Source organism: Talpa europaea, assembly GCF_964194135.1.
Source record: "Talpa europaea genome assembly, chromosome: 16".
Lineage (NCBI taxonomy): Eukaryota > Metazoa > Chordata > Mammalia > Eulipotyphla > Talpidae > Talpa > Talpa europaea.
In genome coordinates, this window is record NC_140084.1 from 28,083,059 (window position 1) to 28,101,503 (window position 18,445).

The window sequence follows — 18,445 nt, forward strand, 5'->3', positions numbered from 1 at the left end:
CCAGGCAATGGATGGGGAGGGCTGGGGGCCAACGGGGGTGTGCTGTGCAGGTGCAAGAGAGGCCATCTGGTGGGGTGAGGACTTCAGGGCATGGGTAGCTCTCTCCTCCCTGCTCCAACCCCACAGCAAAGCTATTGCCCCTTAAGAATCTACACAGGTAGGAGCTGCTGTCCCCAGGGTTCGAGGAAACGACATCCTGTCTCTCCAGGCATGCACCCCCATTACAAGTCCTGCTGCATCCATGCCCCTCCTATGTTGTTATTTGCATCATACTTTTCTTTCAATTCATCTTCTTTCCCCACTTTTTTTTTTCTTTAAGAAATTAATCTTAGGAAACATTTATTACTATCAATGAAAAATCTGTGTTAAGGACCTTTAAAAAGAATAGACAAGGATAAACAGTGCAAACAACAGTATTCTTCTAATCGATTCTACGGGTTCTATGTCCTTTGCAGGCAGTGGAGCCTGTGACCTGCCCACTGGGGCTGAAAAAGTGAGACTTAGCAGTGCTGGGTGTTACAGAGGATTGAGCACTCAGCAGACCATCTCTCTGGTGGAATGGAATGAGAAGGAGTAAGTTCTCTAGGGTGAAAACCTAAAATCTTCTTATGATCATGTGTGTCTTGTACTTTAGGATTAGGCATTGCTTCTTTTTTTTTTTTTAAGATATATTTACTTATGCATACAAGAGTTGGGGTGCAGGCCAGTGATAGGGATGGTGAGAGGATTCACCAGAGACAGAGTGGGGAGCAGAACAGGCAGACTGACTGAAATACACTGCTGAGGGAAGCAGCGGGTGAGACAGGAGAGGTCTGCTGCGCCATGTGGGTCACTTCCCTGGCTGGGGATCAAACTCACGCTCAGTGGCTGCATCTTAACTTCTTGTGCCATTAGAGAGGCCCTAGGATTAGGCATTTCTTCCATCCTGTGATCCAGGTCCCAGGCTAGTCTGGAGGCCTAGTTTGCTCTTGAGATATTTCCAAGCTCCGAGTGCTTCTGATTGCTCAGAGGGAGGTGGGCTCAGCCAGCAGTGGGCACATCATGGGTCTGTGGCTACAGTTAATTTTTACGACCCACCAGTGGTTTATAAATCCAGGCTCCATAAACCAAGCAGGTGGTCAATCTAGCCACCTCCCAAAGGGAAGGTCAGGGGCAAAGAGCCTTTAGAGACCATCTGGTCCATCTCCTCTTCTGCCGCTCCACAGATGGGAACTGTGAGCAGGCGAGGCTTTGCCTGACATTACTTCCTGGAGAACAGGTCTGAGCAAGAACATTCTTCCTTTTCCAGGTAGAAGACTGGGAGGGGTAAAAGGAGCCAGCAATGGCCACAGCAGTGGGTTGAGGCCAAGGCCCCAGTGGCCCTTTTCCTAGCCCTGGGCTCGGCCGAGTACTCACAAGATTTCTTCCAGAGCTGGGCAGAGCACGAGGCTGGCAATGAGGGGCTTAGCAGTCTGGTCGTCCAACTCGCAATAAACCAGGCTGGGGAGGAGAGGGGACGGCATGGAGTGAGTCAGTGGGTGAGTCAGTTCCCCTTTGCCCCACCCTGCAGTCAGAGTTGGAGGGAGCAGAGTGGCCAGGGTCTGCGGCAGGGTGGCCTTTTGGGGGAAGTGCCCCAGGCTTCCCCCAAACCTGAGACCTCTGTCACTTCAAAGGCCTTCCCCAGGGGTCAGGCTCAGCCAGAAAAGGATGGCCCCCACCTTCCCCTGCTCCCCAGGTACTTACTCTATCTGCCTGAGCAGTGCGAGTCCCTTATAGAAAGGGGAAACCCCTCCAGCCAAACTGTTCTGTGCTAAGCTGCAGGGCAGAGGAAACACCTGTGAGAAGAACCCCCAGACACTCCCGGCCTGTCCGCCTGCCCAGGTTCCCCGGCCTCTGCGCACCTGATCGCCTCCACGTGCGGGCAGCCGTCCAGGGCCTGGCTCAGCTTCAATGCCCCCTCTGCGTCCAGATGGCTAGACTGCAGGCTGAGGAAAGGGGAGGGGTGAAGGGAGCCTGGGGGACTAGGTGTGGGGATCGGGGGGCTTCCTGGAACCTTCCCAGGCTGCACTGAAGATCTTAATAGTCTCTGGGAAAGTGAACCTCCAAGCCCCCTCCCCATCTACACAGGGTCTGGATGGTATCAAGGCCCTGGGCTTTGTAGCTGAGATCCCAAGTTCAAGGCCTGGTTCCTTCATGTATTAGTAACGTAAGCTTTCCACACCTTTCCTGGCTTTAGTCCCCTTGCTTGGAAAATAGAACATATGGAAATCTGGGTGCCACGGGCTGCTGTGAGGCTCCAATGAGACCAGACAGAAACTGTAGAGTGCTGAGGCTGTGCTGCTTGGCACTTTCCCTTGCTGATACTTTCCTCGGAGAAGGGCTCATGAGCTGGGATTGTGGCCTTTCCTTTGCAGATGAGGAAACTGAGACTCAGAAGGGAAGGGGTTGGCCAAGGCCACCCAAGGAGCTAGTGGCAGAGCCAGGACTGGGCTGGGTCTCCCGAGTGCCCTGCCCAAGACTCCAGGGTGGGCAGGAGAGGCGGCTGCCAGCCTCTCTGGGGTAGGTGGCGGTAAACTGACCAGCCCTGCATATACCACAGATGCGGGGACACTCACTGCAGGACCCTCAGATGTGGGGGCAGCGCCTGAGCCAGCTTCAGGACTGTGGGGTTCCTCAGGGCATTGCGGCCAAGCCTGGAAGAAGACAGTGGACGCGGCTGAGCATGGGCCGGCCTGCTCTGCTCCCCGGCCCTCCCTGTGCGCACGGGAGAGATGAGGGCCAGGTGGGCCATGGGGCAAGAGGCAGTGGGTGGCCTACCTGGGCAGACACTCACCTCATCTCCTCCAGGTGTCCGCAAAGGGTGAGAGACTCCACTAACCGCACTCCCCCATTTGGGCTGATGCCATTTGCTGACAGGCTGAGGGAGGGGCGGAGTGGACATCAGACCCCAGACACCCTTCCAGCCTGAGGGGCAGGGAGGCCCAGAGGGGAGCAGGGGCTGGGCTGGCTCTCAGCCTCAAGGTCAGCAGGGCCAGAAGGGGACCCGCTGCCTGGACACGGAAGGTGTCCAGGGGAGGAATGTCAGGTCGTCCCAGGGCCAGTGTCTCCTGGCCTGCGGTATGACCTGTGAAGGCCCCTGTCGGCGGTCTGGCCACTCACTCTATCTTCCTGAACTCCGGCAGCTCTGGCAGGATGGCAGCTAAGTGCTGGACACCGACATCTCCAATCTGGTTGTGGCTCAAGCTGGAGGAGAGAAGAGCAGGAGAACTGAAAGCCTCTCACCTGGTCCACCTCGCCCTCCCAGAATAGAGGAGGAGCTGGTGTGGAGAGAGAGGTCTGGGCTGACAGCGAGAGCCCCCGACCCTGTGTGTGGGGAGAGTCAGACTCTGGTCCTGCGTGTAGGCGTTTCTCCTGATGTCTGGCCTAATCCCCACTTGCTGCAATCAACACTCCCACAACTGATCTTTGGGTGTCCCAAGGTTCTAGGCCTGGACTTATGCAGAGCAGTGGTTCTTCCCTGCCGACGTGGTCTTGGGTCTGGGGGAGGGACAGACAACTCACTCCAGTTCCTCCAAGCTGGCGGCGGCAGCTCTGAGAGACTCTGACAGGCGGCAGCAGCCCATGTCGCCTATGCTGTTTTGGCTCAGCCTGGAGAAGCAGAGGTCGAGTCAGGGGCACGTGCCTTTGCAGGCACTGTATTCAGCACCTACAGTTTGCAATCCTCCACCCATCCAGGAACTCATATGCAGTCACAAAACTCTGACGGAGAGCCAAGAGGAGGGAGGTGAGAAGGACCTTATACCCAGTGTCCAGATGAGCAAACTGAGGTGCAGAGAGGAGCTGTGGCCCTGCTCCCCCTCCCTGGCCCCCACCCTGTGTGACTCCCCGCTGAGGTGGGATTGCAAAGCCAGGGGCCCTGGGAGTCCTGACTGCATCCTTTGGGTGGGTCAGCTCTACCTCCGCCTCTGTGTCAGGGATCTCCAGGTTGAATGACAATTTCATGGGGTGTCTACATGCAGGCAAATCCTTTCTCCAAACAAATCACCTTCTAGTCCATGCAAATGGTAGGCTTTCCCTTCAACTCAGTTTATTGTTTTTTTTGTTTTTGTTTTTGTTTTTTTGCATCTTGACCTTGCCCCTCTGTGAGTGGGGAAAAACCCAAGGAAACCAGACAGCTGAGGCACTGGTCTGAGGCATTTTGTTTTCCAAGTGAAATTTTAACTGAGTTAATTCAGGGTAAAATGACCTGGTCCCCTGTGATCTGCCCTCCCCCCAAACTCTCTGACCTCCTATATAGTTCACTCCTCCGGCTTGGGGGGAGGGTCTGGGCCAGAACTAGCAGGGCTTGGTTGTGTTCCTGCTTTGTTTTCAGGTACCCTATTTCTCCTTTTGAAAAGTCACATGAAAAGAGCTTGTGATATTTGCTTGTCCCAGTGGCCAGTGCCAAAGGGTGACAACATCACGATCACCGAGTAACGTCGGAATTTAGACCCTCACCACATGGTCGGCCTGCATGGGATCGGCAGCACTGGGGAGGTGGGTAGAGTGTGGAGGCTCTGCGTGCACATGAGCTTGTTTTAGAACTTGGGCCATCTCCTTGAGGAGGAACCTCAAGACGTGAAAAGACAAGAGCACATGGCACTGGCCTGGGAGGGCAGGAGTGTCCCCAGCACAGAGCCCATGAGGGGCTTCAGGGAGTGCCCCCAGGGCTTCCCCAGCCAGGGAGCCAGTCCTCTGACTCATTCCTTTGGGGCAGGGGGTCACTCACCGGAGGCTCTGCAGGTGGGTCATGGGGCTCAGTCCTTGGGTAAGCGCAGCCAGCATGGAGTCGTTGAGCAGGAAATGGCTGAGGCTGAGAGAAGAGGGGGGCTGAGGCTGGAGGCCAAGGAAGCTCTGGCTTCTCTGGGGTTGCATCCCAGCTGCGGACCCAGGCCCTATCCAGGCTCAGCAATGCCCTGGGCCCTCCAAGTCAGGCACTTACACCCCCTCAGTTAAAATAAAACTGTTCAAAATAAAACTGTGCTGGGAAATAATTTCTCTGCAGTAATTATTAGGGTTATCCAGGCAGTAGTTCTATATTCTGATTCACACTGGACCCAACTCCCTGGTATCCAGAGTGACCACCTAGGAAGTGTACGCTGCGGGCCCAGCACCGTGCTCAGGGCCATCTTGAGGGCTGGGTCTCTCCCATTTTACAGATGAGGCAGCCTGAAGCCCACAGAGCTTCACGGCTCTGTAATAGAACCCAAGGTTGTAGGACCCTCATTCCAGGAACCTGGCCATATGTCAGCTACCGGATCTTGCTCCTTCAGGCCCCCAGCCCGGGCACAGAGGGGACTCATCATAATGTGCCTGTGGCGTGTTATCTTGTGTAATCCCCACAGCCAGTGTCCCAGATGTCATCCCCAGCGTTAGGATGAGGGAAAATGCGCACAGAGGTTAATCGAGTGACTCGCCCAAGGGCTGTTCTGGTCAGCTTGGTCAGCTAGTCACCCTTCCAAGCGTGAATGCTGGCAGTGTGGCCCCCAGCCCTCTGAGAGGGGTCAGTGGGAGCAGTCAGCTGGATTGGCAGGGAGCTGCTGGTCAGGAAAGAGACACTTGAAGATGAGAGTTCTGAGATGGGGAGGGCTTCTGAGTACCTCCTTCCCTTAGACATGGAAGTTATTGTTACACCCACTTCTGAGATGGGGTGATGAAGCGGTGAGAAGTAAGGGGTGCCGCCGGGTGGCTGAGAAATCAGAAGAGAGGGTAACAAGCATCTGGTTCCCGCAGCACCTCCAGGCGCCCTGGAGAGCACATACTTGCCAAAGACACGAGTGAGCTAATGAATGACCACCTGGGGCCTCTGAATCCCCAAAAAAGGCTCCAGAAGGAAGGGAGGCTGAACAGGGATGCAGGCACACCTGGCAAGGGGTGGGGTGGGAAGCCTGGTGGGCTCTGGCCAAGGTCTCCCTAATACCACCTCCTCCCCATCCCAGGACAAGCCAAGAGGGTCAGAGTGGGAGAATTCCATAGCTTAGGGGAAAACGTCAGAAGGCATCTTTTAAACTGTATTCCAAAAATGTCGAAAAAAAAAATTCTAGAGAAAATTCACAAATTGTCGTCATCAGAAAAATGTAGAGATTCAAAGCAAAAAATGTCCTGTAGAATGTTCTGCCTGGATATGACCATGTCTGCACAAGATGGGCACCTGTCCTTTAGACTGAGGCTGTTTCTGGTGTTTTTAAGACTCTGGTGACTCCAAATTCTAGGTGAAAATTGCCAGTTAGGAGGAAAATGACTGGCACCAAATGGACACCTCTGGGTTTTGTTCTGCCTAGGGCTTGTTTCCCTTTCTTCTGTTAATAGCACCCTGAAAGAGACCCTACTAAGTCCAGATAACTGGGCACATGACCCAGATCTGGCCCATGAGAACATTTAGTGCTCAGAGTGATTGATGACTGGCTTAGGGATGGACATATGACCCAGGCTAGTGCAGCGAGACAGTCTAGGCTGTTTTAGTTGTAATGACAGGAATAAAGGTACTCTCTTTCCACTAAGCTAGTAGAAAATAAACCTGTAGGTGGGAATAAAGTCAAAATGAGACAGAGGGAATAAATATAGAATCCTTGGATCCAGCCATGCCTGAAGTCAGTTGCCTTGTAATTTTCTGTGACATTGAGCCAATACATTTCTGACTTGGGTTGGTTTGCGTGGGTATTTTGTTTCCTATATCAGGCATTTTGATGGCATGCAGAGCCAGGTAAGGGAAGAAAAGGGGTCTTGGGAGGATTTGACGGTGTCCATAAGAAACGCAAAGGTCCCTAGGCACACTCACACTCCCTCCTTCCGATTAACCACCACCACTTACTCAAGCCTCTTCAGCCCGCACTTGCTCTCAAGGGCTCCCATCAGCACCATAGTGCCCTCCTCGCCAAGTTGATTGACAGACAAGCTGGAGGGGACCAAGAATGAGTTGAGGGTTAGACAAGCCTGACCAGACCCCTGTGTCCCCTGCTCAGTACCCCCAGGAGGCTAGCTCTGGGTCTCGGTCTGCAGATCTAGGCTCCATGGGGGTATCCCTGACCCCAAAGGTCAAGCCTTGGGGTTCCAGAGAAGGGAGTGTGGCAGTCACAGCTGACTAGCTGAGAAAGTCCAGGAAGAGGAAGGAAGAGGACAGGGGACAGGGCGTGCGTGCGCGTGTGCACACACACACACACACACACACACGTCACAATCCCTTCCACCCTCAACTCTGCCACTCCAGGCGGAGAGGGATTATGAGTTCCATTTTGCAAAGGAGGCCATCCCCAAGGGTCAGAGTTTTCCGCCAGAGTTGCTCTGAGTGGGTGGTAACGTTGATGGAGAGCTCAGGTTCAGCCTTTTCCAGGCTGCACAGGGAGAGAAGTGACCTGCCTTAGCAAAAGCCCAAGGTCTTCTCCACCCCTTGACCTCCCTCGGCCCACCCCCCTCCAGGGTCCCCCATCCCTGACTCACTTCAGCTCTTCCAGGTGGTGGCAGTGCCTCAGACCAGATGCCAGGTAGGCCAGGTAGGCCAGGCCCTTGGCGCTCACACTGCTGGAGGTCAGCCTGGTGGGGTCAAAGGGCAGCAGGTCAGACAGGGGCTCTGGGTCCTGGGAGTTCTAAATGCTGGTGGCAGAGGTTGAGGAGGTGGGGTGGGGGAGATTCAGGGAGGACAGTGGAAGGGGACCCTTCTCTCCCTTTATAAAGCTCTCCCTTCACAGAATCACTAAGCCAAGGCACAGCTTGGAGGCAGGAGCACAGGGTAACTGAGAATTTCCCTAAAGCACAACCAATCAGGCAGCAACTTCATGATATGTGCCATAGTCGGACATCACCATACGGTCCACCTAGTGGTGGTCATTGACCACAAACTCTGTGTCTTAAGCAATGAAAAAAAAAGTCGCATGTGTTGGAGAGATGTTAAAGACACACAGGCACCAAAAGAAGACCTTCTCCTTGATGTAATCAGTTGGATTGAAAGATTATTGAAAGTCAGAAAAACTCCATTTTGCAGCTGTCATGCTGATAAGCAATTCAGGCAAGACTTATCCCAGGGTGCTAAAAGGAGTGGTGAAACTTTGAGGAAGATCGGGCTATGTACACGGTCTTATACTATCTCCGACAAGATACTGGCTAATTACAAAACCAGTTAATTACAAGATACTGGCTAATCACAGAAGGGAAAATAATAACTGAACAAGGAAGAAAGCTGTCAGACACTACCTTCACCAGGTGATCACAGCTGTCATCACCAGTAAGGGGGCAGAGAGAATCACTGTCTGCCCCCTGGTGTGACATGGGGAGAGGAGCACAAGAGAACCGCCATGATATTCCTGCCAGGAAGGCAGAGCCTGAATCTGAGCACAAGGAGACATCAGACAAACCCAAGTTATAGGACACTTGGTGAAACAGCTGATCTCAATGTCAGGACAAAATCCCAAAAGACAAAGAAGGGCTGGGGACACATTCCCAGTTGAAGGAGAGATGCCAGTGGTCCTGGATGGGACCCAGGTCTAGGAAAAATGCAAGAAGCAACATTATTGGGACAACTGACAAAACTGGAATATAAACTGTGCTTTAGATACTCTCCCGTATCAATGCTAAATTTCCCGCATTTTAAAGCTTTACTGGGTTATGAGAGAGCACGTCCTGGTTCTTAGGGAATTTACTGAAGAATGAAGGGATGAAAGGGCGTGGCTTTGTCACTTACTTTCAAATGGCTCAGAGAGAAAGAGAGGGAGAGAGCGGAGGGAAGAAAATCCCTTGTGAAAAAATATTGATAAAAGGTGAATTTGTATTAAAAATGGATCTACCATGTGATCCAGCAATTCCACTCCTAGGAATCTACTAAAAAGGCACAAAAACATTAAAAAGGAAACCTGCACTCCTATGGTTACTGCTGCACTATTTACAATAGCCAAGATATGGAACCAACAAAACCAGATGACTGGATGAGTAAGAGGTGGTCTATCTACACAGTGGAGTACTAAGCAGCAATCAGAAAAGATAAATTCATGCCATTCACAGCATGGATGGAGTTGAAGGGATGATGTTCAGTGAAATAAGTCAGAAGGAAAAGAAAAATGTTAGATGGTTTCACTTATAGAAGGAATATAGGGAAACTGAACAAGGGGTCAGAAAAATAAAGACGAAATTGGCAGGTGAACTATAGATCTGAGACATACCACAGGGGACCAGGAGGGAGAGAGGCCATAAAAGGGGTGGGAAGAGCACACGAGTCTACGGTGATGGTTCGTGAGAGATTTGGTGGTGGGAATTTTATGGGGATTACACCTAAGGGGATAAGTCAAACATACAAAAATGAGCAATGATGTACATAAATAAATAAAATTAAAATAAATTGAAAAAATAAAGGGTGAATTTGGGAAAATGGTATGCAAACGTTCTTCTCAGTCTTCTCACAACTTTTCCATTTGTTTTCAATTATTTCTAAATAATAAAAAGAAAGAGCATTGAAAATAGAATCACTCTCTGGCCATGGCATTCACCCTAGACCCCGTGATCATCTCCAGGGTCAAGTGTGAGGTCAGTCCACAGGGTGGGGACACAGTTTCTCTGAGCCCAGGGTTGTATAGAACAGGAAGTTGGGGGGGGGGCAGGCAGAGCGGCGGGGGGGGGCAGGGTGGACATGGCAATGCGTACCGGAACTTCTTCAGCTCACACAGGGCAGGCAGCAGGCTCTGCAGCAGCAGGGAGCTGGCTTCGCACAGGCGTACCTGGGACAAGCTGAAAGGGCCCACACATATTACTGGGTTTTAGGCTGGACACACCTCAGGGGTCACCTGTCATATACAGAGGGGGACAGGCTCCCCTATGCCACTCTGGAACTGGCCCCCATCGGCTGGCATAGGAAGCAAGGATGCTTGGGCCTAGCACTGCCCCAGGCGCTGCTCACCCCCACCCTAGAGTGGTCAGCCTCTCACATGTGGCCTAGAGTATGTACTGGGGTTGGCCAGAGAACTCGGGGCCCCTGGTAGTGTTTCGGGGTGCTGACCTGAGCTGCCGCAGCCTGGCACATGTACCCATCAGCTGCCTGATCAGAAGTTTATGGTTGGTCCCGAGGTCACAGTGAGCCAACCTGGAGGTGGACAGGGAGGTAGCAGTTTCTGAACTCCTAGGTCAGAAGTAGGGACTCAGTCCCTGTCTGCAAGGAGCTTACTTTTGGGGGTAAACAAGTGCTAATCAAATAAAGTTCCCCCTAAACAAAAAAGTCCCACAATTCAATTATGAGCAGGGTTATGGAGAAGAGGTCCAGAGGGGGCACAGCCAGGGAGGTGAGCTGGGGATAGGAGCCAGCTGTGGTCTGGTGCTCAGAATGTAAACCTGCAGGGTTGCATTTACCCCAAGCAGGTAACATTTTAATTTCCAAAAATGTGCTATATGGATTAGAGGTGTTGTAAATCCAGGTCCCTACAAGTGAATAAAGGCAGGACTCGGGGTTCAGAGGGGCTTCCCTGAGGTGGTGGCATTTAAACTAAGAATGGAGGATACCTGAGGGGTGAGGGGAAGTTAGCCAAGAAGGAGGAAGAGAGGAGAGAAGAGAACATTCTGGGCTGGTTAGAGCCTGTACAAAGGTCCTGAGGTCAAAGGGAGCAAGGTGGGGCTGGAGGAAGTGGAGGCGGTGGGGATGGCTGCAGCTGAGACTGAGGCTTGGGGGTAAGGACTACATGCCATGGAGGGGAAGAAAGGGCCAGACCTCATGATGTAGAGACTTTGGACATCAAAGGACTCAGAGCAGGGACATGAGAAATGCCGGAAGCAACACTGCCCCTCTCCTCCCCACCCCCAAATCCCCATCTCCAGCCACTTGCTTGGAGCCCTAAGTCCTGGGTCCCACCTGAGAGTCATGGCCTCTGGGTTCTCCTGTTGGGGAAATTCCAGCTGGACGTGGATCTGGGTCATGGAGATGCTGAGGAGGGAAGGATGGCCAGTGTGAGGTCCATGGCTCTTCCCAGGAAGGCTGAGCTGGGACTGGGGCTCCTTAAACAGAGCTCCCAGGCCCAGTGGAGACCTGGACAGAAGTCAGTGGGATACCAAAGCCTTTGCTATCAGCTACTCCATGTCACTCTGTCATCTCGGAGCTGAGGTGCGTGTTACTAGAATGCAGGGTCCATTTCTAGGCAGCCAATGTGGACCACCAGTTGTGTCGACATAGATTCAACAGCCCTGTGTCTTTAATCTAGGGCCACTGTCCTCAATCTGGCACAATAGCCTGACTACTGCACAGGTCCCAACAGCCCTGTAAAGCCCCTTGTAGAAACCCTAGGAGTGCCTGCCATCTTGGGGACTTGTGAGTGATGCAGCTGTGAGTCCACAGGACAAGAGACTCCCCAGAGATAAGGTCCCATTGTCCATAAGAAGATGAAGAATTCTAAGGGGTCTCCTTTTGGATTCACCTTATTTCAGTGATGTTGCCTGAGGCCTGGGCACAGACTTTCAGCAGGTCAAGCACACTGGCATTTTCCATCCATGGCTCCTCCACCCTGTTAATAAAAATGTATGTAAAACATGATCTCAACTTTGTATTTTAAAAAAAGGGAAAATCTATAAAGAGAAGGAAGAAAAAAAAAAAACCATAGAGAGTAAGAGGGAGTCAGAGATGAGGAAACATTAAATGTTAATGGCGGTTGTTTAGCTAGTAGGATACCCATGAATGGTTTTTACTTAGTTTCTTCTTTAGTTTTCAATATTTGCAGAACTTTCTACAATGTCTATGCATTAATTTAGAGGCAGAAAAAAGAGTTGCTTAAAATATTCCTACTTTTAAAGTTAATGTTGAATTTTTTTCCCAAGTATTTTCTTTTTAGGCTCTTCTGGATTTTCCAACATTTCCATATTATATTTAGAGTAAGAAAATGGTTATTATGGTAAATTTGATGCTATGTATTTGACCATAATTAAAAAAGGTTACTTTGGCGAACAACCAGCCAATAAAAAATACATGGCACTGTCCACAAAGTTAAGTTTTTTGGACACAAATATGTACCTGAATCTCATGGAGCCATTTGGTCTAATGTCCAGTTCCAGAAAAGTCAGTGTTTAGAGGACCAAACTCAGTGTCATCACAGGAAGCAAGAAAGGGCCAGAGAGTGGGGGTGGGGGGGCGGGCTGCAGCTGGGCATCTGCTTCTACCTTTCAGTGATATGAAAGGGTGTGTGTGTGAGTGTGTGGGTGATGGGGGGGGGTGTGAAATGGTGGGGGGGGTGGGGGTGACAAGGATTAAGCTTCCTAAGAACTGTCACCATGCCCTAGGCAAATGTAAACCTGTACTTGATCCTGAACCCACAAACCATGGTCCCAACTTTGGGGACAGTGGGACACCTTAAACTGAATTGGGCAACACATAACACCAAGGAATTACTATTGATTTTCATAGATGTCCTCATTCAACTGTGATTCTGTCAGAAATGGCTTTACTTCTTAAAAATTTGTAGTGAAATATTTCAGAGTGATTTTTTTATGAGGTCTCTAACCCACTTCAGAACACTTCAAGCAGAAACACATGAAGCAAATATGGAAAAACAGGAACTACTGTGGAACCTAGGGGGTGGCACTATGAGTTTTCAAAATTATTCTCTCTCCTTTTTAATATCTTCTTATTTTTTCAAATAAGAAGTGAGGGCCTCCCTAGTGGCGCAAGGGGTTAAGTCTCAGCATTGTTTGATTCCTGGCTGGCCGGGGAGCTAACTACATGGCACAGCAGACCTCTCCTGTCTTACCCGCTGCTCCCCTCAGCAGTGTGTTTCAGTAGATCTGCCTGTTCTGCTCCCCTCTCTGTCTCTGGTGAATCCTCACCTCCCGTACCTCTGGCCTGTACCCCAGTTCTTGTATGCATAAATAAATCTTAAAAAAAAAAAGATCCTAGCAAAACACATGATATAGGCCATGTTCCCTGGGGAAGACAATACCAGAGATGGAGGAGTCCCGCTGGCCTCCTCAGCAGGCTCAGAAGGATGGTCAGCTGCTCCAGGTCCAGGCCACAGCACATCAGCCTGGGGACAGAAGTGGGTTACTAGGGTGACTCTGGCAGGGAGTCTTCACCCCTCAGCTGCCCCCAGGGACTGGGCCTGATCACTCACATGAGCTCTGTCAGCTGCTGGGTCTGGTGGGTCTGGCTCAGGCCGGTGGCCAGTCTGGACACATGTTCTGGCCCAAACTTACCGTTGCTCAGCCTGAGGGTGGAGGACAGGGGGCAGAGTCTGAGTGAGGCCTGTGGGGGCTGCTGTCCTGCTTTTCCCAAGCTCCCCCCAGAATCTATAGGGGAGCCCTTCTTTCCTGCCACAGTGCAAAGACCTTGAACCTGGCCTGAAAAAAGGCCTGAGATGTAGCTTCCACCCTGTGATTCTCTCCATAGCCCTGAGCTCCAGGCGCCCCGACCTTGTGTGGTCAGCAGACAGACCCCCTGACCACCGCCTCCCAGATGGGCTAAGAGAGGCCCAGCACAACTTCACAGGGAGGCTCACTCCTGCTGCACAGGGACCACTGGAAGCTTCTAGGAGGGGCTGACATTTGAACTGGGTCTTAAATGGCCAGGAGAATTTTATCTCAGGAAAGACACGGAAGAGAATGTCAGCCCAGTGGCCTCTGAGAGGTAGGGAAGCTTCATCAGGCAGTACATGTGTGGTGAACAAGAAGCAAAGCTTTCTATGGCTGAATGTGTGTGTATGTGTATGTGTTGTGTGTGGTATGTGTGTATATGTGGTGTTGGGTGTGTGAACATGTGTGTATGTTGTGTGTGTGCATGTGGTATGTGTATAGCCTGTATGTGGTGTGTGTGCACATATGGGGTGTGTGTACGTGTGTGGGGTGTGTGTATGGTGTGGGGGTGAGGGGAATATCATGGGAAGCGACAGCCAGGTCAGACGATGAGGGAGGAGGCGGGCTAAGGAATTTGAACTTTATCCTGGGAGTGACAGGGTCCTTGAAAGGCTTAGAGTATGGGGGTGGCAAAGTCAGATGTGTGTGTTAGGAGGATCCCTCCCACTGTTGAGGGGTGAATGGAGGAGGCCTGGCCAGAAGAAGCAGAGCAATTTAGAGGATGTGATGGCAGCTAAAGTAAGACATGCAGGGAATGCGGCTCAGACAGAGGTGGTAGGGCTGAGAGCGGCTGATCCCAAAGCTAGGGGGTAGGGGGTGGTGGGTGGTAATCACTGTAACAGCAATAGCAATAGATACAGCACTCAGGTGAGCTAGGCCCTTTCCAAGCACTTTATACACACACACACACACACACACACACACACACACACATACACACACACACATGAACTCACTTACTCGTCACTCTAATGAGGGGCTAGGATAGACTGGGACACTGGGAGATGTAACACGAGAGAAAAGCCAATAACAAGAAAAAGCCCATGACACTATGACCGTTTAATCCATGTTAGGATATCGGCCAAGGGTGATCCATCAAGAAACTGCACGATCATCACAGCTCATCTCTGAGGCCCAAAACATGAGCAAAACTATAAAACCCCCCAAGCTGTTTTCACGAGCAGCAACCCATTCAGGACCCCTCCCGCGGGAGCAGCAGCCTGCTCCTTGCTGGCAGCAGTTAGCCTGTTTCTCTAAGGCTGCGGCAATTGGAGAGCTGGCCTGTGTCTGAATAAACTTGCTTTGGCTTGCTTATTACTGCTGTTAGTGTGTGGTGTTTCAATTCATTGTTATACTGGCCCTGGTCCCCGTTCATCAAATCACGTCATGTCACATATTTAGGGGCTCATCCACAACAACTTCCCGGCCAATGCAACAAAAACCTTAAGAGGCAGGTTTTACTATCACTCTCCTGAAACACAGAGAGGTTCAGTCACTTATCCAAGGGCACACAGCTGGGAAGTGCTAGAGCTGGGATCTACCCCCAAGTGGCTCCAGAGTCCAACTTCCTAACTGACATAGTCAGAAGCCTCCAGACTTATTAGAGTTAGGACCTGCCTTAGATGCACAGATACAGTATGAAGGCTTGCCTGAGGGCTGCGAGTGTCGGGAGACTGCGGGTAGATACGGGGGAGGCAGACAAAACAGTGAGCTTGAAGCAGGTGTGTGAAGGAGGAGAGGCCCAGAGGAGGCATGGAGGCCACCACAGGGTCAGTCTCCTCTTCCCTTTCCTCCTCACCCCAGAGCAGGCCTTACTTACCTTAGTGTCTTCCCAGCCTCCTCCTGTAGGGAGAAGTGAATCTGGAAGCTCTGCTCAGGGCCCAGGCTGCAGAGAGAGGGGTTGGGGAAGCCTAAGGGCTGACCTGGCCAGCATCCTAGGCACCCAGGCACTGGGGGTGCAGAAGAACAGACCCCTCCCCACAAGCAAAGGAGGCTAGACACCCCAGAAAGGCCCTGCCCACGGGAGCAGATCACCTCCTCCTTCTGTTTAACCTGGCCCTCTCGCACTGTGACCTCCCTGGTCCCCAGGGCTTGAGGCCACAGGGGATGGAAACTGTGAGGCCGAATTCAGTGACCCTGACCCTCAGAGAGAGGAGGGCCATTAAGCAGGGGAGGCCTGCATTCCCCGCCATCAGCAAGTGGTGTCAACACAATCCTTACTTCACCGATGCCTCCCGGACACGTGGGCAGGAGGGCAGCGTCTCCACCAGGTACAGGGCACCTTCCTGAGAGATGTTGTTATGACTCAGACTAGAAGAGAAACAAGGTTCAGGGGAGAGGTGGGGGCAGCACCCCAATGGAGGCTTGCTCAGTCCCCCTCATCTCTTCCTCTCTAGCTGTCATCTCCGGGAGCAGTCCTCAGTGTCCAAGCATCCATTCTCAGGTAGGGACACCGAGGTCCAGGGAGAAGCCAGAGGGCCTGCTCCTCACGGCAGCACAGGCACCAGACACCCCAGCCCTAAGAGCTGCACTGACCGTGCCTGCTGCCTGGTGGGGACCTGTCTGGGACAGGCCATTAAGGAGGCTGGGCCATGGGGGTCAGGGAAGCCCAGAGCGCAAAGTTCAGTTGCCTAGCAACAGGCGGGATCCTGGCTCTGACCATCAGTGTCCCAGGTCGCTGGGGAGACTGGGTGAAAATGGGATGGCTTCCGAGGCCCCTCCCCGCTGTGGGACATCTTCAAATCTGGGAATCAGATTTGGCCAGAGGAAGTTCAGGGACTGGCAGGTGCAGAGTTGGGCCAGCTGAGACGCCATGTCAGCCTGTGTCGCTGGGGCAGCCAACCTTTAGACTCAGCCTCTCCTGGGGGTCTGGTGGGAGTTCTGGTCATGGTGGATAGTGAGGGAAGGTGGATAGGACCTAACCCCCTTTTCCTTCCTCAGCCCTTGTCCTCTGGTGTGCTCCGAGGTGCCTCTAAAGAAGCCCGCTTAGTCCAGGGAGTCACCCTTCTTGACCTCAAACTGCTGGTTACTTACTCAAGCGAGCTGGAGACAGGCAGCTGGGGCAGACATTTCAGGAGGCTCCTGAGCCCGCCATCACCCAGCAGGTTTGCTGAGAGGCTGTAAGAGGTCAGAGGGGGTTGGTGGGATCAGATGTAGTCTTCATGGATGCCTTCTGTTCAGTCACCACCACTGTGACTCTCTAGCACTTTCGCAATCACTGGGCCACTCCAAACTGCTACTGTCCCAATAGTACCACCATCACCACCACTACCACCATCTCCACCATGCCCATCACTATTAGATTTATCCCCACCACCAGTCATGGCTCCCTTGTGCCCACCATGGCCCCGTCACTAGCACCACAGCTATCCAGTCCTCATCTTCCCCTTCAATATCTGATGCCCACTCCTGGGCATGTGTGCTGTCTGCGGGCTTCCAGGGGTTAGAGAAAAATCAGTTATCTTCCTTCACTGTCCACCATGGGTCTGCATCAGTCAAGAGCCACAACTTTTGAACAAGAGTAAATTCAGGCAGGGTCTCCCTGGTGGTGCAAGGGGTCAAGTCTCAGTGCTATCAAGTTATCCACAACCACTGCAGCATGGGTTTAATCCCCGGCCAGGGAGCTACCCACACGGCACAGCAGACCCCTCCTATCTCGCCCGCTGCTCCCCTCAGCAGTATATTTCAGTCAACCTCCTGTTCTGTTCCCCACTCTGTCTCTGATGAATCCTCTCACCTCCCGCACCTCTGGCCTACACCCTAGTTCTTACATGCATAAATAAATAAATCTTTCTTAAAAAAGAGTAATTTCAGGAAAAAGAAAGAGGTTTCAGGGCCTCCCTGGTGGCACAGGCGGTTGAGCTGTGAAGCTCCCTGGTGGCGCTGTGAAGCTCTTTGGTGGCGCTGTGAAGCTGTCCACAGCTTCTACAGTGCTGGTTCCATCCCCGCTGGCCGTGGAGCAACCCACAGGGCACAGCAGACCTCCTGTCTCGCCCGCAGCTCCCCTCAGCAGTGTATTTTGGTCCTTCTGCCTGTTCTGTTCCCTGCTCTGTCTCCGGTGAATCCTCTCACCCTCCCACGCATCTGGCCTGTACCCTGGTTCTTGTATAAACAAAATAAATCTTAAAAAAAGAAAGAGGTTTGGAGGATGCATTTCCCCAACAGACTCCTTTTAACTTGGGGGCTCAGTATCAGAAATTGCACCTGAATATTCTCTTGTATCCCTCTGTTGTAGTGGTCTATGCTTCTAGCTGCAGTTTCAGAAACAATATAATCAGCCTGAACTAGAATTTCTGGTTTTTGTCCTGCATCTTTGAACTCATTTTATCCCTGATGAGGACACTTTTGAGACTTGTTTATTTCATCTTTTCCTGCAAAACTTTAAAAAAGTGAGCTCGTCTTATAAAGCCACTTAATAAACTTTAAAGTAAGAAAAATTTCCCTCTACAATGAAAAAATTAAAGAATCAAAGACATATTGCTCATTCATCTGTCTTGAAAATTTCAGGATAATTTTCATCAGCCGCACTTCTCTTCCTGGCCTCATCACAGCAGGAATTTAAAGTGTGTCTGCTCGGCAGACAGCTCTCTTTATAGTTCATCGCTAGATTTTCCACGTCCTCATGAGTAAAGATTCTGCATTATATACCCTGTGTGACCCTGACCTTGGGCAAGTTCTTAACTCTCATACCTCTCCTCTTTCATCTATAAAATGGGGAGAAGAGGACTTAGGGTTGTTGGAAAGATAAAAAGAATATGCAAAGCATATAGCATAGTGGAGCGCATGTTCCATAGGGGCGATTATTATTATTTTCCTACTTTTGCAGGGGCTGTGTGATTTGGAGATCCATGATACAACCTCTTGACAACACAGGAGCTCCAAGTCCCCACCCCAGCTGGCTTGGGGAGCCTACCAGGTCTGAGCCATCTGTACTTTAACCACCTGCCAGGAACACCAATGAAGCCTTCATTTTGGGTCCCATCAGCCAGCAGGGTTCTAATGCTGTGATCAACACAAGGCCCAGGGGTCCCTGTGGCTTTTTGTGAAGGGCTCCCCTGAAACAGCGCTACCATGGTGGGGGTGGGGGGTGGAGGTGGGATGATACAATGGGTGCAGGGAATCCTTA

General features: G+C 51.7%; 1 protein-coding gene across 1 annotated transcript in view; it reads right to left on the reverse strand.

The window, feature by feature from the left end:
* Positions 1-18,445, reverse strand: part of NLRC5 (NLR family CARD domain containing 5) — a gene marked incomplete at both ends in the record, with an annotated part of 61,149 nt that overhangs the window by 1,336 nt on the left and 41,368 nt on the right. The window contains 19 exons of the mRNA XM_084256857.1: positions 1,396-1,479; positions 1,723-1,794; positions 1,881-1,964; positions 2,595-2,672; positions 2,813-2,896; positions 3,139-3,222; positions 4,748-4,831; positions 6,830-6,913; positions 7,456-7,548; positions 9,646-9,729; positions 9,998-10,081; positions 10,841-11,014; positions 11,400-11,486; positions 12,912-12,995; positions 13,083-13,202; positions 15,140-15,205; positions 15,541-15,630; positions 16,354-16,437; positions 16,661-16,745. Coding sequence (XP_084112983.1) covers positions 1,396-1,479; positions 1,723-1,794; positions 1,881-1,964; positions 2,595-2,672; positions 2,813-2,896; positions 3,139-3,222; positions 4,748-4,831; positions 6,830-6,913; positions 7,456-7,548; positions 9,646-9,729; positions 9,998-10,081; positions 10,841-11,014; positions 11,400-11,486; positions 12,912-12,995; positions 13,083-13,202; positions 15,140-15,205; positions 15,541-15,630; positions 16,354-16,437; positions 16,661-16,745 — 1,705 coding nt within the window. The remainder of the gene's footprint in view (positions 1-1,395; positions 1,480-1,722; positions 1,795-1,880; positions 1,965-2,594; positions 2,673-2,812; positions 2,897-3,138; positions 3,223-4,747; positions 4,832-6,829; positions 6,914-7,455; positions 7,549-9,645; positions 9,730-9,997; positions 10,082-10,840; positions 11,015-11,399; positions 11,487-12,911; positions 12,996-13,082; positions 13,203-15,139; positions 15,206-15,540; positions 15,631-16,353; positions 16,438-16,660; positions 16,746-18,445) is intronic.